At 41.3% G+C, this 23,226-nt stretch overlaps 2 protein-coding genes across 6 annotated transcripts in view; both read left to right on the plus strand.

Annotated features, from left to right (window-relative positions):
• ALG5 (ALG5 dolichyl-phosphate beta-glucosyltransferase) overlaps positions 1–5,754 on the plus strand; it is a 38,751-nt gene extending 32,997 nt beyond the window's left edge. For both annotated transcript variants that reach the window (XM_061171269.1, XM_061171270.1), the window contains exons 9-10: positions 3,385–3,470; positions 5,547–5,754. In XM_061171269.1, coding sequence (XP_061027252.1) covers positions 3,385–3,470; positions 5,547–5,662 — 202 coding nt within the window. In that variant the 3' untranslated portion in view covers positions 5,663–5,754. The remainder of the gene's footprint in view (positions 1–3,384; positions 3,471–5,546) is intronic.
• A 7,886-nt stretch (positions 5,755–13,640) lies between these two features.
• SMAD9 (SMAD family member 9) overlaps positions 13,641–23,226 on the plus strand; it is a 60,111-nt gene continuing 50,525 nt past the window's right edge. For 2 of the 4 annotated variants that reach the window (XM_061171265.1, XM_061171268.1), the window contains exon 1: positions 14,303–14,352. The gene's annotated coding sequence lies outside the window, so the exon portion shown is untranslated. Of the gene's footprint in view, positions 13,666–14,302; positions 14,353–14,435; positions 14,463–23,226 lie in introns of those variants that run through there. The other 2 variants (XM_061171266.1, XM_061171267.1) reach the window with 2 other exon arrangements.

Consider the following 23,226-nt stretch of genomic DNA (forward strand, 5'->3'; position numbering starts at 1 on the left):
CGTCGGCTCTTCCTTTCTAGTTGTGTCCTGGCCTGCTGCAGCTCCTGTCCTAGATCTTGTTTTCCTTGGTTTCCATCCTAATTTAGTAGAGCACACCTCTCTTACACCTCCTAAAAAATATGAGAAAGACACTGCGAGACCCCGCGTGTAGAGACGTGCCTTGATTCTACCCTCACACTTGTTTACCAGTTAGCTGGAGAAAGAGTTATAGGTTGGAAATCCTTTTTCCTCTGGATTTGGAAAGCATTGCTCTGTTGTCTTTGGCATCAGTGTTTCTGTGGAAAAGTCCAATTCTGTCAATAATCTAATCTTGATTCCTTGTCTATGGCATGTTGTTTCCACCCACTTTGGAAGCCTTTTATTCAGAGTGTTTTGAAATGTCATGATTCAGCGACTTAATGTGGCTCTTTTTCATGCATTTTGTTGAGTACTCAGGAGGCTAAGTCTGGAAACCCATGTCCTTTAGTTCTGAGAAATGTCCTTTATTCATTTCTTCGATGATCTCCTCTGTCTTTTCTCTCTTCTCTCTTATAAAACAGATATAAAGCTTCCCTATTGATCCTTTAATTTTATTTTCTCTCCCTCTTCCTATTTTTCTTCTTTTGAGATTTCCTCAATTTTATCATCTAACCCTCCTTTTAAATTTTTATTTCTGCTATCAAAACCTCAATTTCCTGCAACTCTTGTATTCTGGTATTCATTTTTCTAAATCTGTTCTTGTTTTTCATGACTACAATAGCTTCCACTAACACTTTGACATTTTCTTCTTTCCTTGCGTTGTTTCTGTTGCTCCAGTTTTTTTCTTTATGTTTGTTTTTATCATTAAAGTTTATCCTCAGATATCTTTAGTATGGTGCTAAAAATTTTAGCTCATCAGCAGCTGGGTGCGTGGTCAGAGAACTCTGACTGACTGATAGATTTCACTACAAATTAAACTCGTGGGGCCATTTTGTGTGGGTAAGTCCCAGCTGTCACTATGTTTTGGGCTGGTCATTTTCACTAAAGTGGGATCCTTCAATCTGCTGCCTAAGAGATATGATCCTGGCTGCCAGCATTCACAGAACCGGCTGGAAGAAAGGAGAATCTCATACAGATTTTCAGTGAGCCCTCCGGTCTGCAGCCCACCTGCACCTCCACTTACAGAGGTCACTTGGGCCCTTGATGCCTGAGCCTCGGGGGCTCTGTGGTGCCCATTAACCTGCTCTGGGCTTCTCCCTCTGCCGTTGTCTACTTACTTGTCTAGCTACTTTGCAACGTTCACATTTTTTTTTTTTTGTTACTCTCATCTTCTCCTCTTTTTGTTCTCGTATGGTTATCCCATCATTGTCGTTTTAATTTTAGTGGGATTTCAGAAGGGAGCAGTAGGGTGTGTGTGTGTGCCATGTTTAGCAGAGTCTCAACACACTCTTTGTTCTTCAGAAATACATCTGTTCCTGAGGTAACAGCTATATCAGGAACTGAATAACAAAAGAAAACGTGGTGACTCTGCCCTCCCCACATTTACAAAAACTCAAGAAGTCATTTCAGTTGGAGAATAACCCTTATGCTGCTTCTCTTTATTGGCATAAGGTTCCATCCAGAAGTACTTGGTATTTTAATTATAATGTTTGCTTTGGTAACAGATTGGTCTCTTATTTGTAATATGGTGATACGAACTGCAGTTTGTTGTTTTGTGGTTTTTTGTTGTTGTTTTGGGGGTTTTTTTTTAAATAAACATCTCATGTCTTCTAAAATGTTTAAGGGGAGAAGGGTATAATAAAAATAATAGTTTATAAGATGAATAGCCCTTTGTTTTTTTTAATACAAAAAAAAGTTAATTTGTATTTCAGTTAATCAGTGGTTTTTTACCCCACTCCTTTTCATTCATCATTTTTATGTTGTTTTGTGTCTTTGATAAGTCACTAATTCTATATGATATCTTTGGAGAAATACTTAATAATCTTGATCAGATTATTAAATAGCATTACTCAGCAGCCCATTAGGTAATTTTCTGGTTTTATGTTAAAGGAAAGTTTTAAGGGTTAATATTCAAATTATTTCCTTCTTTCATGAGTGTCACAATTCTACTTAACGGAAGTTTTACTTAGTCCTTTTAGAAACACAAAGAACACTTTTGTAGATGGTTTTATCATCTTAAGTAAATATTTTATTAGGATAAAGGAAAGCATTAAGTGTTTTAAAAAAAAATAGTTTTCATATTGAATTATCCAAACACTTGGGATTTAAACTAGTTGCATAATGGATGGTGGTGGTATTGTAGCCAAGAAAACAAAACTCCCAAATTCAGATTGTCTGGAATCAGGGAAATCAGATAGAAGTGGATTTTAGGCGTTTTCTTGTTTGTGCTCATATTTTAAAACCAAGCCTGGGAAGTTTGAAGTGTGTTCCATGCAGTCTAGAAAGTGGGGCGTTTCATGTCTCAAGAAGGAAAGCAAAACAGTGAAAGACTTTAGTGCTTTTCGAGACAAGTAAAAGCATGAAGTGCAGCACAGGCAGTGGTGCTTCTCTTTTTGAGTTTAATGCCAGTGAAAGGAAGCAACTGGTTGAGAATTTTTGTAAAAATCCAGGAAAACTTCTAAGTCAGGATTCAAAAATGTTAAGGAAAGCAGATTCGACCTAAACCAAAGGGCTGATTGAAGAGGAGCTTTTTAAGAGTCTTTCCTAGGTAGAAGGAAGGCTGAGCTGGGAATTTCAGACTAGAGATGATTTTAAGTGTATGTTAAAATGAGACAACGTATCTAATTCCTATGTATATATGTAGTTATACCCACAAGGCCTTTCAGGCCAGCCTAAACTGGCTTTTCACTTTCACCAGCTGCCAGTACTGTACTGTCCAGGACAGCATTGGGGAGGGGAAGAGGGAAGGCAGGCCACAGGGACCCCGTACTTAGAAAAGAAACCTTGCTTCTTTGGTGGTAGAAGAATGTAATCAAGCAGCTCTAAAGTGATTGAGAACATTCTCTCCTAGTGCTTCTCAAGGTTCTGTTTTACCAGCTCTCTGAATCCGTTGAAAATGCTATCAGTTCTGTTTCTTGAGCTAGTTAAGGTTGGGATTTGAAAACCATCAATCTTGAAAATTTCCAGGATTAAATTTTCTCTTGGAGCCCAGGAGGCCGTTTTTACCTCTGGGAGTTTCTGAGTTGTGACAGAGACGCCATATTTCTCATTTATATGTTATGCAGTGACACGCGATGTTATATTATTTGCCTTGAAGCTCCTGAACTACTTTGCTTTTATTTGACCTTATGTTTATCTGGCCTTCACTTTTACAATATAAGCTTTTATATCTGCTGTGTAAGCTTCTTTAAAACACGCCAAGGTAGAGATTTAATTACACTCTATTTGTCTTTTTAAAAATAAATAGCAATGTATTTTCTATTTCAGGGCATTTGATGTAGAACTGCTTTACATAGCACAGTTCTTTAAAATCCCAATAGCAGAAATTGCTGTCAACTGGACTGAAATTGAAGGTGAGTATATTGTTTACATTACAGCTGATCTTAAGTGGGGGAAGACGTCAGACCATACAGTTGTCCAGTGAAGTCAGCTGGCTTTACTATCACCCCAGCTCAGCTGTCCTAACTCAGAGAGGCAGTTTCATAGACAGTACTGCCTACTAATCCTTGCCACCCTCCTCCAGCTGGCTTACTGCCTTCTGTATTTTTTCAGTCTCTTCTTAGGGTTTCATTAGGCCTACTGGTTTGCCTAAGAAATTCAGTAAAAACTTGTACAGCAGACAGGATCATGGTGATTTCAGGCTAGAAGCAAGGTGAATAGTCTTCAGATAAACTTTATTGTTTGTAATACCAATTTTTTTTTTTAGTATTATTTCATTAGTCAGTGAGTTTTGAGCACCTACAAACCGCTGTGCAAAGCTAAATGAGGAATTAGTTGTTTTTACTCCAAATGTCCATAATCCATTCACAGCCGATTTTTAACTGGCATCTGTACATATATCCAAAAATGTAAAGATTTCTAAGATTTAAAATGTGAAATCTATCATACTTCCGAATAATTTCTATTCAGAAAAGCTTAGACGGCTCTCACTGTTTAGAATTTAAAATATATTCTAGTGTTCTCCTTTGCTTACCTTAGAATGATCCTAAATTAATTCACAGTGTAGGAGCAGTTAACTGGAGACTTTTTCAAAGTCATCTCTCCCCCAGGTAAGCATGGCCTCCTCTTGAAAAGTCACTGTTGAAGTTAGCAACCTCAGATGTTTAGGGACAGAAAAAGGTTAAGAACCGGTCTGGAAATCATACAAGCTATGTAGACCTCTTGGAGTCTTGCTGAATCATATTGAGTTTACAGCAGTTTGACTAATCTCCACAGTAGCAGCCTAGATCAAAGGGGATGGGAAGCAGGTGAAAGGATGCCTCAGACTCGTCAGGATCAGCTCGGTCGACATGTCTGTGTTGATCTGTGCCCAGCATAGACTCTATGGGAAGTTGAAGTGGAGAAAAGTAAAAATATGTTTCATTTTATATCAGTTGGTCACTTGCATTTCTCAGAGAGTTGAGTGTTAAATCTCGTTAACCAGCACTTAGTGAGCAGTTTTTCTGTTAATCATCCCCAAACCCTCAGCCATATACGGTCGGTCCCTCCCCACTAGAGCAGGGCCATCTGAAATTCTCACAGTTTAGATCCTCCCAAGTTTTATTTCACTTCGAGGTGTTTTGTTTTTGTTGTTTTTAGAGAAACCACTCACTTTGGCTTTGAAGATATTTTAAATCTCTTATCCATGATTTAAATTAATTATGGTGGATGTGTAAACTTCATTGTGGTAATCATTTCACAGTGTATATGGCTATCAAATCATCACGTTGTACACTTTAAATACATTTCAATTTTATTTGCCAATTACACCTCAGTAAAGCTTGTGCGGTGGGGGGGGAGGGGCGGGTGGGAAGAGAGGAACAGAGGAAGAAGCTAGAGCGTTTGGGCTTCAATCTGGAAATTGTCAGTGATCGTCTTGTGGTCTTTACCACGTCACTCTACCACCCAGCACGCCAGTTACCTGAAATTGGAGGGCAGGGCAGGTCTGCTTCTGACTTACCAAAGAAACAATTCCAAGGGGTAAACTCAAGGAATATAAGCTTTTAAGACATGCTCAAGGAGGCAAATCTCATGCAGTCAACTGCACTTGGCATGTTGCCATTTGACAACCACTGGACAAGAAGATGGCCTAGCTAAGATGTATTTATTTTATCTGAGAGTCTTTGGTAGAATTAGAATAAAAGTTGGGTTTTTGTCTTGGCTTTCTTATCTCAGATTATTAATCTGTACTTGTATTATGTATAGAGGTGTATCTGATTCTCTGTAGTACATGAGATTGAAAAGCAGTGTGTAAAACATGAAGATTTGCCCCCGAAAATCATTTTTAAATGTACAAAGGAATTGTTTAACAGACATACATATGTAATATAAATAATGTAAGTTAAATTAAGGTGACTAGAAGCTCACAAAGGTCATGACTTCTAAAATACAATTTTAAACTGTTATGTTTCCTGAAAATATATTTATTTTTAATTATTTTTAAATCGCAGGTTCTAAATTAGTTCCATTTTGGAGCTGGCTACAGATGGGCAAGGACCTACTTTTTATACGACTTCGATATTTGACTGGTGCCTGGAGGCTTGAACAAACCAGGAAAGTGAATTAGGTTATTTGCCATCTTTAGTTGTATTCGTATCCATCAGTGTCACATTATTTCATTTGAAATTAAAATTTTAAATAAAGCTGGAATAAACCTATTCCATTGTCTGCCTTTTGATAATTTTAAAGAATTTACTGCCAGCAGTAAAAATCTTTATACCTCTTTTGGACACAAAAATTTTTAAGGTGTTTGTAACAAAAGTCAGATTTTCTTTTGCTCTAGCAATTTTATTCATTTAGATTAATTATCATTATGATTCTGAGAAATACAATTTTTAAACAGAAGACAGAAGTGATTATTCTTACTCTAAAGTGCCTCATTCTCATGAACTTAAATATAAACCACAATCATATAAGTGTTCAGGGATTTAAAAATAAATGTTTAAATATATATAAATTTATCAATATTAAACCCATAATTCATTCTGTAAAAGTCTAGGAAATTATGTTAAAGAAAGGATATAGGCTTGCTCACAAAGGTATCCACTTTCTCATACAGTCTTATTTATCTCCTTCCAAATTTTTCTTACCTCCTGGCAACCCTTCCCTCTTGAGTTCAATGTTAATAAAAATAGGAAATTATTAAAAAGAGAAAGTTTTGCGATATTAATAAATGTATTAATAACATCAAAAGCCTGTGTTTTTGAGAAACTAAAGACTAAAAAATAGCAGTTATAAAACAATGAACTCCTAAAAATAAGAATTAGATTGTTTCTGATGTTTTAGAGAAAATAATACTACTTAACATTTACTGAGTGTTGACTGCCCACCACCGTTCTAAGCACTTAGTATATAATGACTCACCTAACTTTTACAATAGGAGAGGAAACTTAAGGCACAAAGCAGTCACTTGCCCAAGGTCACAGAGGTAGGAAACAGTAGAGTTGTGACCCTAGCCCACAGAGTCCGGATCCAGGGCCTATACTCTTTAACGAGTATGCTACTTCAGTTTCTGACAGTATGATAACTGGGGACATGTAAGTAGAAAGCTTCAGAAGCACATGAAATACAACATTTTAAAGACAAGACTTACAAGGAAAAGTAAATAAGCTAAAGATGACTCCTCTCCAGTAGTTTCAACAACAGTGACGCTGTCACATCTGCATTAGACAACAAGCTTCTTGAAAACAGAAACCATTTCTTACTCAAATTAGTATTCCCAGTACAGTGCTTAGCATAAACACTTAATATCGATCAAGTAAATAAACTTCATTCACTACCAGGTTTTGAGAGCCTTTAAGTCACTTAAATGAACAGAACAAAACAAGGCTTATGCAAGTAGAAATGAGAGAAAACAAATAGTAAAATGACTGTGAGCATTAACAAGAATTTAAAGTTACAAGCCTTGAGCCAAAAATAAGATCCTTAATGAAACTATAATAAGACAATAAAATAATTTATTGTTCTTTGTAAGCTAGTGATATAAAAATGTATGTTTGAAGCATGAGAGGAATTTTCAGGAAAAGGGTCAATAGTTTTTTATGTAGTTCACCCATGAGCCCTATTAAGAAAGGTTTCTGATATCCTTGATGCCAGTTTATCTTCCTAGGCACAGGTTCACCTAAGCTAACAGCGTGGTACAGACTCGGGGGCACTCTGTAAGAGAAAACGTAGTTTAACTTGTTGACATTATAGAGCCTGCTAACAAAAAGAGCAAGCAGCCATAGCAAAAGCAAAAATATCAGCTACTATCATTTTACTATGTGCAAGGAACTGTGGTAAGAATTTCATGTGCATTATTTAGCTTAATCTGATCAAACAACTCTATCATACAGGTATGATTACCCACATTTCAGAAACGAAGAAGTAGTGTTAGACAAGTGATTTGCCCAAGATCACACAAGTAGCCAGTGTCATGCTTCTACTGAAATAAAAGCAGGAAATAGGATCATGGGCCATGATTAAAACTGAGGGTACAGTCTCATTACAATCAGACAACATGACCATTTACAGTACTTTCTACCTTCTGACTTGTTCTTATAGAATATGTATACATGGAGTTTATTTGACTCAAGATTATGTCTGGATGATGACATGTTTCTTGACATCTGTAATTCTATGTCTCTATGTACTTGTGTATTTCCATGATTCACAGTTGATTCTCCAGTTCTGTTTTCCACTTTTTTTATTGTTATAATTTACTCAAGAGCAGAAACCTTGCCTTTTATTTGTGTGTCTCCATAGCATCCTAAATTGTGATTGTTCAATAAAGGTTTCCCAAATGGTTAGATAATGCCAGCATTACAATTCATTTGTCCAAGAAAAAAATTACATGAATGAGGTGATCCATTTTATCGACAGCTAAATCTCCTGAAGAAGCAGTCTAATGGGTTGCTTTGTTTTTGTGCAAACTCAAAGGCACCAAATCTACAAACTAATGATTTTATTATGTCCATCCAATATAGGACTCATTTGGAATTCACTGATTTTGAAGTAAAACTCATTAGTATTTTGATGGTCACAAAAAGCAGTACCTTCCCAGATTTGATCCTCTAGACAATAACTGCCCTTCTACAACCAAACACTACAGGAAAGAATGGTGACCTCACACCTGCTGACAAGAGCCAAGGCTGAGTGGGGAGCCAAGATGCACACCCTCACAAGGCTGGAATCAGGTACCTGGACATCCTTACCTGGGTGATGTCAGAGAAGGCCCAGCAGGGAGCAGGACTTTCATCCCCCAAAGCCAATCCTGAGTCCGCACCAGGGGAAGCTGGCCTTGCACTCCCCTCTGCAGTAACAGCAGCTCCACCCCCTCCCAGGGATGGCGTCAGAGGAGGCACTTCCTCTGGTGGCCCCGCAGTGATGAGGCCACCCCGCTGCGCTGCGGTGACAATGAAGACCACGTAGTGAGCCAGAACTCCTACCCCTGCCCAAGTATAATAAATAGTCCCCCTTCCGTTGGGTGTCAATGGGGGCCAAGGGGAGAACCTGTACTTACACCTCCCCTGGCAATATAACAAGACGGTGCTCCCCCTTCTCGACCAGAGGAGTGTCAGCTAAAACAAGAGTTGTGAATAAGATCCAGAGTCTCAGAACATAATAAAAAAATGTCCAGGTTTCACAAGAAAATCACTCGTTAAAGCAAGAACCAGAAAAACCTCAACTTGAATGAAAAAAGACAATCAAGAGATGCCAACACTGAGATCACAGAGATGTTAGGATTATCTGACAAGGATTTTAAAGCAGCCATAACAAAAATGCTTCCACAGAATTACAAACATGCTTGAAATTAATGAAAAAAGTAGAAAGCCTCAGCAAAGAAAGTCTCAGCAAAGAAAAAGACAATGTCAAGAAGAACCAAATGGAAATTTTATTTATTTATTATTATCTTTAATTTTTTTTATTTTGGCCACGCCATGCGGCATGCGGGATCTTAGTTCCCCGACCAGGGATCGAACCTGTGCCCCCCAGCAGTGGAAGTGTGGAGTCTTAACCACTGGACCACCAGGGAAGTCCCTCAAATGGAAATTTTAGAACTGAAAAATACAATAACTAAATTAAAAGCTTGGTGGATAAGTTCAACAGCAGAATGGGGGTGGCAAAGGAAAGAATCAGTAAACTCAAAGATAGCACAATAGAAATTACTCAATCTGATCAAGAGAGAAAAAACAGAAGAAAAAAAAAAGGCTCAGTGAAACTATAAAAAGATCTAACGGTATCATCAGAGTCCCTGGAAGGGTGGAAAACGCACTTGAAGAAATACTGGCTGAAAACTCCTCAAACTTGGCAAGAGGCATAAATCTACAGAATCAGATTCCGTATAGGATAAACCCTAAGAAATCCATACCAAGACACATCACAATTAAACTTCTGAAAACTAAAGACAGAAAAAATCTTGAAAGCCACCAAAAAAAAATAAAAAAACTGACACCTTACCTATAGTGGGGAAACAATCAGAATGACTGAATTTACTGAATTTACATCAGAAACTATGCCAGTCAGAAGGATGTGGCACAATATTTTTTAAATACTAAAAGTAAGGAACTGTCAACACAGAATCTCATACTCAGCAAAAAACAAATCTTCAAGTATGAAGGGGAAATAAAGACAATCTCAGATGAAGGAAAGCTTAGAGAACTGGACACCCACAGACCTACCCTAAAACGATGGCTAAACAAAATTCTCTAAACAGAAAGAAAACATCAAAAGAAGGAAACTTGGAACCTTAGGAAGGAAGAAAATACATGGTAAGCAGAATATTGACAAATACAAAAGACTTTATCTTCAAGAGTTTTATATTATGTTTGATGGTGGAAGCAAATACTAAAACAGTCTGATGTGGTTCTAAATATATGTAGTGGAATATACAAGACAATTTATTACAAATGAGGGAGGGAAAAGGGGCAAAACAGAGGTAACAGGCCTTGCAATCCCCTAGGCAATCTTATGGCATCGCAGTTGGGGAGCTGTGACCCACAGTTGGAGAATCAATAAGCTAAGTATGCAACTAGTGCCCAATCTGTCTTTTTTAAGATAAAAGAAGTATTAGCAGAATCTGCCAAAAGCAAGCCCTATTCAGAAGGTGACAGATTCTCATACTAAAGTAGGTGGGGTAAGAGTTTGACCCATTAATGTTTCCAACTATGATTACTTTTCTCTTTCCACAGGCCAATTATTTAAAGAGAAATAAATTGAGATTTTAAAATTTAAAATCCTCAGTTTAGTCAAGTCCCATACAGTTTTTTGAATTTCTCGAATACCTGTACATTCACCATTTCTGATGATTAATCAGTGCATGACAGCTGAGTTTTAGCTGCAATTTTATCACACTCACTTTTCAAAAATAATCATTTCAGAAAAAAACACTTCCAACAAGAATAGAACCTTATTTATATTTCTTTTCTTTTTTCTTAAATTTTTTTAACATCTTTATTGGAGTGTAACTGCGTTACGGTGGTGTGTTAGTTTCTGCTTTATAACTAAGTGAATCAGCTATACATATACATATATCCCCATATCTCCTCCCTCTTGCGTCTCCCTCCCTCCCTCCCTATCCCACCCCTCTAGGTGGTCACGAAGCACCGAGCTGATCTCCCTGTGCTATGCAGCTGCTTCCCACTAGCTATCGGTTTTACATTTGGTAGTGTATATATATCCATGACACTCTCTCACTTCGTCCCAGCTTACCCTTCCCCCTCCCCGTGTCCTCAAGTCCATTCTCTACGTCTGCATCTTTATTCCTGTTCTGCCCCTAGGTAGAACCTTATTTATATTTCTTATAGGAAATATATGTTAGAAATTTAAATTTCGGACTTCCCTGGTGGTCCAGTGGTTAAGACTCCGTGCTTCCACTGCAGGGGACACAGGTTCCATCCTTGGTCCGGGAAGATCGCACATGCCGCGGAGCAACTAAGCCCGTGCACCACAACAACTGAAGCCCGCGCACCTTGAGCCTGTGTTCCGCAACAAGAGAAGCCCCCGCTCGCTACAACTAGAGAAAGCCCGGGCGCAGCAATGAAGACCCAACGCAGCCAAAAATAAATACAATTAAAAAAAGAAAGTCAGTCTCACCTAGTCCCTAAACAGCATGCTACCAAGCACCAATTTGAATGAATTCCAATATTAACATAAATTCAATTAAAATAATAAAGGCGTATCTCAAAAACTTTTTAAAAATGAGGATCAAGAAAACTCACTGAATTATTGAAATGTCATTGTTGACCTCTAAGAATGTTGGAACAGCACTGAAATCAAATAGTTTGACAATTCTCTAGAAAAACTGAGGTTTTCATACTCAAAACCTCATGGAATTCGGCACATTCTGGCATTCTGGGCTGTCATTATGATCATGCAAGTTGTGTCTGCATCCAAGTCTCTGGCCAAGGCGGCTGGATAAAATCCAGGCTGCACTCTGCCTCAAAGCCAGCACCCACTGGGCTGCATCCACCGAGGGGGGCGGGCGCGCGGCGTGGTTCTCTGGCTCTCTGGCTGGTAGGCATTCATACTTATTTCTCAAGGTGTAGCTGAATTTCACCTCTGTGGAGACCTCCCTGACACCTTCCGTGTCCATGGCCCTAAGGGACACATGAAGTTGTATGACAATCATGGGCATGTGGGTCTCTCTAGTGAGACCGAGTTTACTGAGGGCCTCTGTTCTGTGTCCATATGGTTAGTCCAGGCACCTGGTACTTAGGAAAGTGTTCAATGATGGTTATGGAGTTAAGATGGCTCTTGAAGGAAAATTCAAGGGGGAGGCAGGAAAAGTGGAGAGCTACAGATGAAATGTAGGAAGGAGACTAGAAGTGGGAGAGGTGTACAGGCAGCAACTCCAATGGCTCTGAGTGGAACCATTATAATGCTGGATCAAACATAAGGTACAACAGATGTACAAAGCAGGATCTTTGCATCTATGGATTACTGTAGACTTTCTCACAACCTTGTCCTATGTTGGGCACATGACAAGTGAAAAGAACCAACCTTCTCATGGGTAAGGAGGCTGCCCTTCCTACCACCTCTTTATGGGCTGCAGGAGCTCATGTTCAGCCAAGTTCTTGTAATTCAGAAAAGGGGGAGTTCTTGTAATTCAGAAAATTCAGCTTCGTTTTGCCATGGTTTTCAGGTCTTAAACCAAAATTTTATTGGTGTTTCTACCAAATCACAACCCGTGACTGAGTCTCAGCTCTCACATGATTCCCATTATGTACTTTTTTGGTGGAAGTTCTAACAAGCAATAAAACTGCAGCCGATCAAGAAATCAAGAGGGAAAAATAAAGCAAAGAGTCTGGATTTCCTATTCCAAGGATATTCAGCTTCTGAAAAATGGAGTGTCAGCTCTGAGCCTTCCTTCCCAGAGTGGGTATTTTCTCCTTGGAACTCAGATCTTACTGTTCTTGGGTATAAAGGATTAACCTGCTATACTAGGTTTGAGGGATAAGTGATAGGCATTGTATAAGTGACAGGCTAACTTCTCGATGCCAAAATTTCATGGTATGTAAATGAGAATGTACAGAAAAAGCAGAATACACACAAAGAATCTGAATATCCAAGTCCTGCCAAGAGTCCAGAGAATTCTGTGAACTTAAAAAGACTGTGCCAGAAGCACAAGCCAGTACTGCAGAGGTTATAATTTCTTGCTCTGCGTTGTGTCCTCTGCATTGTCTAATGCACGTAAGCAAAGGAAACAGATAGTGGCTGGGCCATTTCTTTTCTTAATAACATTAAAAAAAAGAAAAAGTAAGCCATGTATTATCAATTGTGTGACCTCATTAGTTTACCTGCAATAAAGTGCACAGGAAGTGCAACCTGTAGTTCTTAGCAGTCCAAAGGTTTCCTGGAGTTTCACACCCAGAACAATCTCCAACTTAACACCTATCCTGGAGCAGAGGAAAATGGGCCAGGTGTAGAAAGATGATTTAAATTCTACCACAAATGCTGTTTTACACAAGGTCACTGCTCAACTGACAACGCTATGATAATGCAAACATGGCATCTGCCACAGGAAGAAAGTTCAGTGCTTTGAGAACGAGAAAAAGCAGTTAAATTCACGGCTTTGCATTTCAGGGGTATCAGGACCTTCTGGAGGACTCATTTTTCTACACACAAGAGCAAACTGAATACTGTCCCGTGTGCCTTTCTTCTACTTTCATCTCTACAGTAAATGCCTTTTCTATGAAGAGCTGCTGGCTGATGGGGAATCAGAGGCCATCAGTATGTTGGTGGCATTTCCTAAACAAATTCTGAGTGAGTTGGAGGAGGCCACAGTGACCTCCAAAGGCAGGCTATCCAGGGGGGGAGCCAGGCCATGAGCAAGGAAGGCTGTCCATTAACGTTGTTCACGGCCCATAAGGTTGTATTTTTATTAGATTAGACAAGAGTATATATTATATATGCTAGGCTGTTAAGCAAATAAATTCGGGTAAGGAAATGACAACCCACAAAATTATATGGCTTGTTTTAACCGCCACTCACCACTCAGAGTGAGTAGCTTTTCTTCTGCTTATGCCAGGGCAAACCAGCTACTCTGGCGCTCTCGGTGGGAGTAATGATCCTCTTTACTCTGCAAAGCAAGTAAGAAACAAACAGCAAATAACAGGTCAGAAAGAGTCACTCGGGGGCGGGGGTGGGGGGGTGTCCAAACCGATTTGTTGGTCCCGTATCTCTAGTTCTGGTAACGGCCCTCCGGCCTCGGGCTCCAGGTGGAGGCAGGAAGTCTCAGCGCGGCGGGGAAGAGACGCGAGCTGCCCCGCGCTGGCGAGAGCCTCCCCGTCGAGGGAGCTTGATCGCGGACCGAGGGGAGTCCAGGGTCTCGCGGGAGGACGCAGACGCAGCCCGGGGCTGGGAGCCCCCTCGCGCGGGCCTCCCCGAGGCGCCCCCGCCGCGGGTTTCCGCGCACGTGGCCGCGGGCCGCGCCGCGCTCCCCCTCCTCGCGGGCTCCTGGAGCGGCCCGGGCGCTCGGCGGCGGCGGCTGGCGGCGAGCGGAGAGCCGCGGGCGGCGGGCGGCGGGCGGCGGGCGGCGGGCGGCGGGCGGCGGGCGGCGGGCGGCGGGCGGGGGCGGGCCTGCGAGCAGGGCTTCTGGCGGCTTTCCAGGTCGGCGCACTAATACGGGCGATGAGGCTTCGCGGCTCCAGTCTGACTGACGCCGACTGGGGCCGCCGCTGCCGCTGCCGCCGCCGCCGCCGCTGCAGCCGCTGTCTCGGTCGCCGCCGCCGCCGCCGCCGCCGGGCTCTGCAGGCGCTGGGCGCGCTCAGCCAGGCGGTGAGTGTGCGGCTTTCGGAGAGGGCGGCCGGGGCACCCACCGCGGGGGAGGGGACGCGGGCAGACCTGGGTGGGGTGGGGGGAGGGATGAGCGGCACCGCGGGGAACAGGTAAGAGCTGCCTTCCCCGGCGCGCGCTGGGCGTGTGCGTGTGTGGATGCGTGTGCGGCGAAGTTTTTCTTCCACAGGGAAGTCTTGGAGGCTCTTTGGTGTGTGGCTTGGCTCTTTGTACTCTCCATCCCTGTATTTCTTGGTGGGGCCTGTTTGGGGTGGGTCGGGGTGGGCGAGAGGCCGGAGGGGGCAGCTCCGGGGAGACGGCCGCGCGCCTTCCTCTCGGCTGCGGCCGCGGGGGCCGCCGGCACCTGGGACCTGTCAGAGGATGCTTGGCCCGCGGCGGGGGGCAGGGATGGGCGCTCGCCGTCAGCCCCCGGGCTGGGTACCGTGAGGGGCCGAGCACCGAGGACAGGCGCCGTGGAGACCCCGATTTGCCGCTGAGTAACTGTTTGCTGTGGCCGGAGGGGGAGGACAATGGAGAAACCGGGGTGCGGGGTAGTATATGTGACTCCGCTGGCCTCCCAGGCCTTGTATCTCGTAGGGTTTTTTTACTCTGCTTACCTTTGAGACACGCGAAGTGAGCAAAAAGAAAAAAAGAAAAGTTAGGAATGTTGTTCAAGTGTGTCTGCGCTAGCGCTTGGATTGTGTTGGGAGCTGGGGTGTTTGTCTTTTCTTTCGCCTGTCGTTCGGTGCCAACTCTCCGCAGAGGGGAGGGGGGCGAGGTGGGGAACAGATACAGGAGACTTACTGACGCCAGCATTGTGATCGGAAGGAGGAGCGCTGGGCGGCGGCGGGGGGACGGGACACATTTTTATGGATGGCTAATCGCTGACAAGTCTTCCCGTTACTATGCCTTCCTCTTCCCACTCTTGACAGTGGAAATTTGAAATGATAGTTTAGAAATACTCCGTTGACTTGTTTCTGGGCTGGAACTGGTACGCGTGAGAAATAACCTACAAATGATGTAAATCGACTTTTGGAATAAAATTGCACGTAAATCCTTTGCCCAGTAATTCGCAGTCGGATACACACCCACAGGACACTGTGGGTTGCTTTTAATGGATCCAATTTACAAGTACCGTTTCAGTGGCTTGCCAGATTTCTCGGATAATCTTTTGGAAGCGTTGTTGAACAGGAATAATAGAGAATAGCTGTAAAGTCATAAGGCATTTAATAATGCTACCTCCTTGGCCATAATTGAGCCAAGCATTTGGGCATCCTTCTGGGTGAGTGACATGTTAATCCTACCAGGCATATCTTCTGCCTTGGGATTCCTGTCGGTGTCAGGGAATGCCATTGGATGTTTACATTTTAGAAATAGTGATCTATATTTAAAAAGGAAGTAAAAGGAAAATCCAAACACATTCTCCTAACTCTAAATAGACAGTTCAATAAGTAAGTGTCCCTATATTTGTAGGAAGCCATGAGCAGGATTTTGGACCGCTCTCAAGTTTGTGGTTATCCAAGAAGGATACTGCAGATAAGAAAATGATGTAATGATTTATAAATAAGGAGCATTTAAAATACATTATGATAGAAGCTTCAAATAATATATCAGAAAAATAACTTTTAGTGGCAATGATCGCCTTCATTGATGGCAAGACTGCTGTCTTTAGCAGACAGCCTTCAGCTTCTTAATCTATTCTGACACAACCAACTCCTATTTTTATGCTTGACTGGCTATCTTTGCCAGAGCTGTTTTTTGCTTGAACTCTGTGGTTTCAAGCTATGTTTAAGAGAATGCCAACGTATTCTTGATCTGAGCAAACTCATTTTTTTCACTACAGTGTTTGCTAAAAATCAAAGACATAAACAAATCTTAGGTTAAACCTCGAAGTACTTTGCACTTCTCACATCTTTGTCACCAATCTTACAAAGTCAGCATGAGCTATTTGACTTTTCTCCTTTTAAAATCTTTTTCTTTTTCTTATATATCCCCAGTTAATGAGTAATCAGAAAATATTCACAGACGTCAACTACTATATCTCTGATTGCCCAAGACCATGGAATGAGAAAGAAGAGGGGTTTTTGTTGTTACTGAAACATTGCTAAGGATTCTAGAAGTAATAAACAACTGGTAAATTTGTTTATCCTTTCTAATCATGTGCTCAGTTGGAGGAGAAAACAAAATCTGTCAAGAAATTATTTCATAAAGATTAAAATATTCAATTTCAATTTTACAAGTAGTTTAATTCTTTTTAATGAGAGTTCAATTTCCTTTGCCACATTTGGAGAGTTGGTGTTTAATAAGTGGTCACTATAGCACTTAGACAACTAACTAGTTTATATCTGACGTTCCCTCTGCAATAAATAAAACAGCAATTTCATCATGTTTGGCTTTAATATGTTGGAAATAATACTAATCCACAAAATATACTCTGATACAAGGCAAGCTAAAAGTTATGAAAATGAAGAAGTTTTTTTTTTAATTCGCAAAACATACTACCTTGAATTTTAAAGTTCTAACGAAGCTTAGTGCAGATTTTCTGCTTATCACTTCTAACATTTAATGAGGAATTCAGAAACAGGGAATAGTCCAGAATAAAACAGTAAATGTAGCAGTACATTGAAAGCATGAATCTCTTCAAATAGTTGTAATTCTAGGCTGTTGGATTTATATTTCCTTGGTTACTGTTGCCAGCGAGTTGAAAAGTTATTCTAAAGGGGAAAAAAAAAAAAGCAAACAGTAAATTCGTAAGTAGTTATAACAGTATGAGCACCTCAGAATTTTTTTTTTTCTGTTAACCTAGTAAATGTTCATGTCATGAGTAGGGGCATAACAAAAAATAAACAAATATCCCTTGGCCATAAACTAACATTTTAAAATAAATATTCCGATAAATGATGTCTCTTAAGAAACGTGAGCTAACTAAAGTTAAGATTTTAAGATGTTTGTTAGCGTTAGAAGCCATCAGACCCATGGAAGCTGGATGTTCTTCTTGCCAGTGGACCTCGGCCTGACACTTCCTACCCCAAACCATCCTGAACACCACCCACTACTCTCTTTTTGCATCAGCCTTGAGCTGACCCTAGACCGCTTTTCCAGCCTTATCTTCCCACCCCTTCCATATTTTATGCTGCAATTAAAATAAAGAATTGTGATTTCCCCTGCATACCCTGGCTTTCCTCTCTGCACGTTTCCTCATGCTAAGGCCTAGAATGCCTTCCCCTGCTTCCTGACCTCTCACCGAATCCACACACCTATCGGCATCTTCCTCATCTTTAACGGCCCTGTCCAGGTGTGTCCTCCTCTGATGCCCCTGGTCTCAGGTGTGTCCTCCTTTGAGCACCTGTGGCTCTTGACATTTTGCACTCTTGCCCATCTTGTCTGCTATTGAATTACTCATATGCTAATTTATTTCTTCTCCTCAGACAATCCTTTCAAGATCTGTGAAGGAACGGACTGTGTTTTTATCTATCGTTTTCATTCCCTGCATGCCCACCACAGTGCCCTGCCTAGTGCTCAGTCAATAAATATTAATTAATTGACGTGTCTTTCACTGAACCCACGGTCTCGTCTGGAATAAAATCTGCAAAGGAGTTTCCCCTAAACGATAGGTCTTAACGGTCCATCTTTCAAGAAGCCAGTGTTGAACTTGAGCTGAGGACATGTTAAGAGGCTGTGGAGAATAAGCCCTCACCCCAGCCCAGTTGAGCCTCTTTCTCCTGAATATTATGGCTGAGCATTACAGTCAGGAAAGCTTATATGATACTCTTATTGCATTAGCAATTTTCCATATCAGATTCACTAAATACACAATGGAAACCATTTAGCAAAAAAAAAAAAAGACCAGATTTTTAATGTGATATGGCTACCACAATGAAACTCTAATTCAATTCCACAGAAAATTGCTAACACGATATGCTGACCTCCTTCCCCCAGCAATAGCCACAGAAAAATTGATACTGTTTTTAGTGTACATGTTTCAAACTATGCTCACAAAAGAAAAAGCCGACTGCTGCTGCGATGAGCTTCTGCTCTGGTCAGATTGGATGTATAAAGAATCTTGTTATCAATCTTGTCAGAGAGCTGAATCTCCCTTCTGTGCCTTGCTCATTACATTACCAAACCATACTAAATCCCATCTTAACGTGCATCATATTCTGTTCAGTGGTTCAGAATGAATAGAGTTAATATAATGTAAAAAATATAATTTGTGTATAAATATCATGCCTATATAATATAGTCCATTATACAGTTTTAGTTGGGAAATCTAATCAACTCAAACCAGTTTTTTAAGAACCAGAGAGACTATGACATAAAATTTAAATGCAAAACTTAAAATGAAAATGCATAAATATTAAGAGACAAATTATAAATGTGTGTATACAAAGCTGTATCACTTCAGAAGTCCTAAACACTGATGAAATGTTGGTTCTCCCCCTTCATTCCCTAAACCATATTTAATTCAAAGACAAAAATTTAACCCATGAAATCAGTGTAAAGGAGTCCTACAAAGTTCTGATTTTTCCAAAAAGACAGTTTTGATTTTCTTTTTCAGGGGGAAATACTAAATATCAAAGTCCCTCTCTTTCTCTCTCTCTCTCTCTCTCGCTCTCTGTCTCTCTGCGTCTCTCCTGATTATGTGATATCACTGGTGGGGATTATTTTTATATATGAATTTTCCCTTAGGGAAATTTATTATTTCATATCTGACCACTTCCTTTCCCCTTTTTCACATTTAACTTTGAGGGACTGTACATAGGAAACGTGTATTCCTCAATCATGAAATGGGTTTAGGGCTGCGGTAGTGCAAAGCTGTCTTTGTTTACAAACACTGGGATTATCAGGGGTGGCCATCCAGTTCTCTAGCCACTGGACAGATAATCTGCAGAGTTCACATGTTCTCTGGGGGCCACCCAGATGTGTTGATGGCCTTGGGGATTCGTTCTGAAACAGCTTAGGGTTTGGAAGTGGCGGAGGTGCGAACATTCTGTGACGGAGCAGCAGTTTCACCTGGCCGATTCCGAGAGCACATCCCCAGATAGAGGGGGCCGCGTGCCTTCACAAACCCTTCTTAACCCATGGGGTATCTTCTTCCATGTGGCCTAATATTTTTCTTTTTTAATCTGTTAAACTGCTTAGAAGCTGATCAAATGTAGATTTGCTTTAGTTAATGTGTGTGTGAGTCAGTTTGTTTTTACAAAATGCAGTTCATTGTGAAATAGGTAGTTGAGGCAGTTTATCAAAAGCCTTTGAAGGATTTTGTCCTGAGCCCTTAGGGGCTTTGGAAGGTTTACAGCAGATTTGCAGATTTTTTATTTTTTAAGGAGAGTTTGATGGATGGTAGAGTTCATCTAAAGTGCTAGGAGTTGCTTTCTGAGTACTTGTATGTAATTTAATTGACTTGGTGGTAATACATTTCAGAGAATAACTCAGAAAAAATGACAGATTCCATCAGGGTTCTCCATCTCTTGGTAGAATATTTGATATCTCCTATTATTCACACTTGATTACAAATCTATTCATTCATCTTGCTTTTTTTCTTTGCTAAGAATCACACATGAGAGAATTGGAGTTTGGTAGGAGGAGGAAGGAGAAAGAATAGGTCATTTAAAAGTTGGTGCATTAGGACAGTTGTGAGGATTGGAGGTGCCTGAGCTTGGGCAGAGGGTGCGGCAGAAAGCAGGTCGGCAGATGCCGAAGGTGGACGTCACCTATTTGGGCTGGTTTTAGCAGTATTAGAGGCTACGTGCACTGGGAGTGGAGAGGGTCGTGGTGGGCTGGCCAGGGAATTTATCAGCACTTGCAACATTGTTTCTGCGGGAAAATGAATTCCAGTTTCGCAATGACCACACTGAAATGCACACGACTTGTTCATAAAGTGGGACCACCAGGGATTAATGACATGAGTGATTATTATTAATGATATGAGTGATTATTAGAAGCCAATGAATGTGAAAAATGAGAAAATGTTATAAACTAAAAAGATTTTAGGTCCCAAGTGCTTTTCTTTCACTTGTTGATGCCTTTATATCATTCTTGCCTGATTTCCAAGTGCTTTTCTTTCACTTGTTGATGCCTTTGTATCATTCTTGCCTGATTTCCAAGTGTTTTTCTTTCACTTGTTGATGCCTTTATTATCATTCTTGCCTGATTTCCTAGGGGTAGTGGGATTTCATTTTTAGGAGCAGAAGTTGGATCAGATGTTTGTCAGAGACAAACCCTTGTGTCCATAAATGCTTCCCTTAGGATTGATTAGTTATTATGTGTTTACACAAAGCAGTTGTTAGGTGTTGGATGTTTGCAAACAATGGCAAGTTGGTGTCTGGGTGTTATTTCAAAGGATGACACCTTCTTTGTGTTATCATTGATCTAAATTGATTGCAAATATTCATTTTAAAAAGTTTTTAAAAATACTGTATTGATTATGTTTGGGGGTCATAAAATGTGATTTTGTGGATGTAGTAGTTGCTCTAGAAAGTGGGAGTGATACACTTGGTCATTCATTCAACATTATTTACTCTGTGCCTTTTGTACCTACACTGCCTATGAGACCCCAAACCAGGCGGTCTGGACCATATAAAAAGGTAACCATGGGCTTCCCTGGTGGCGCAGTGGTTAAGAATCCGCCTGCCAATGCAGGGGACATGGGTTCGAGCCCTGGTCCAGGAAGATCCCACATGCCGCGGAGCAACTAAGCCCATGCGCCACAGCTACTGAAGCCTGCACTCTAGAGCCCGCGAGCCACAACTACTGAGCCCACATGCCACAACTACTGAAGCCCGCGAGCCAAGAGCCCACGCTCCGCAACAAGAGAAGCCACCGCCATGAGAAGCCCGCGTAACGCAAAACGAAGAGTAGTCCCCACTCGCCGCAACTAGAGAAAGCCCGGGCGCAACAACGAAGACCCAAAGCAGCCAAAAATAAATAAATAAATAAAATTTATTTAAATAAAAGGTAACCACATAAAGTAGCATAACAAAATAAAATCCCGGTATCCAGGATTTCTTAGCCTAATTAGAGAGAGAGAGAGGTCAGGAAAGCAGATATCAAATTGTTTAGCCAATAGTAAGTTTTTTTATACAAAAAATTGACGTATTTGGATTTCTCTAATTTTTCCTGGTTAGAATTACATTTTAACTGTGTGTGAATTTCGAGTCACTCTTGACAAGGATAATTAGGACGGTATTATATGGGGCTCAGCACTCTAACCAGAGGTGAAATAGAAGGCATAATGGGAATAGAGGTCCTGGTGGTAAGTCCCTGTGAGAACTTAAGGACGCTGAGGGCATCCCTGGGCCTGGACTTTAAGGATGCTGAGGGCATCCCTGGGCCTTTACCGCTCTGATTTTCCCAGGTATCCTCTACTGGCTGAGGAAGTTTGCATGGCCCCTCCTACCGGAAACCTTCCCCAGCCCTTTTAATATCAGTTATAATAATGCATCTGTCACCTGTCTGGTAATAATGTGTTTAGATTTCTGTTTCCTCCTGTAGACTGTAATATCTTACAGGAAAGGGACCGTATTTTATCTTGAAATACCCAGTGCCTAGCACCATGTCTGGTTCATCATTGCTACTTGATAAATTTAGTTCTTCCTTCAACCATGTTCTTTTCTCTTCCCCTAAGATAGGTTGGTGTTTCATAGGGTAAGGAGGAAGGAAGGAGAAGCCATTCGGATTTTAATCTGTAGGCACAGGAGAGCGATTCCACTTTGTCCTGTGGTCAAAAAAGAAATACTAAAGGGTTTGAACAGGCAAATCATGTAATCAAAGGTGTGTTTGAAGGGAGGTGAAGACCAGTTGAAGTGGCACAGTGCATCTGAATGCCCACATTTGCATCCGGCGAAGCTGGTGAGATGGTTGATACACCATGAATGCCTTTGGCCAGTAAAAATCTGCACTTATCCGAACAGCAATGCATTACACAGCTCATTAGTGATTCTCCTCCATCGGTTTTTAATCTCATCCTTCAGGCAGCCTGTGGCCAGGAAACTCAACCTCCCACAATACATGCACATCAATAAAACATTTTAAATTGCCCACATCATTTTTAAAAACATTTAAAATTTTCTTTACAGCCATTGAACACTTTGCAGGTATTCAAGTACAGGTTAGTGTTCTCTGTAACATCATCTTCAGTAGATGGACTGTTACATGCACAGGAAGGAGGGAACACATTATGTAATTCTGCCCTTCAGAAGAATTTATTGTATCACATCAGCAAAGTAATGGGTTTCAGGTCAGCAGTTAGACTGATTACATAGGGCTTGATAATAAAATAGTTCATGTTACTGATAAAACTGGATTTTACCTTTATTCATGCAACATTTGTTGTAGTCCAGACCTGGTGTTAGGCTGTACTGACCACCCCGTGGCACAGCCTGTGCCCTTTGAAGGAGCTTGACATCTCTGGGGAAAACAAGTAACAAATATAAGGAGTCAGGAGTGATGGTGCTACTGTGAAGGTCTGTGCCAGGTGCTGGGGAAGCCCAGAGGAGCCGTGGAGGCCGATTCATGCTGCTATCTGGGGCCGCAGGGAAGCTTTCCAGGAAGTCACCTTCCAGCTTGGTCCTGAAGGCGGAGCAGGAAGTGGGTGGCTGCACACAGGTCTCCTGGGCAGAGGGGAGGGAGTCAAGGGCAAAGGGAGCAAGAACTAGTGAGGCTGGGAATGTAGTTGGGGAGGCCAGGTTGTGAAGAGCCTGGTTTGAAATTGAACGCCAAAAGCATCAAATCATACCCCACCCTGCAATGATATTTACTGTTGTTGTTTTATATAAAATATGCAAATACATACCCAGAGTAGAAATTTGGATAAAAATATTTTAAAGCACAAACAAAGCACGTTTAATCCCCACCCCTGGAAACAGATACTGTCCA

The sequence above is a fragment of the Eubalaena glacialis genome, chromosome 16 (genome assembly GCF_028564815.1).
Source record: "Eubalaena glacialis isolate mEubGla1 chromosome 16, mEubGla1.1.hap2.+ XY, whole genome shotgun sequence".
Classification (NCBI taxonomy): Eukaryota; Metazoa; Chordata; class Mammalia; order Artiodactyla; family Balaenidae; genus Eubalaena; species Eubalaena glacialis.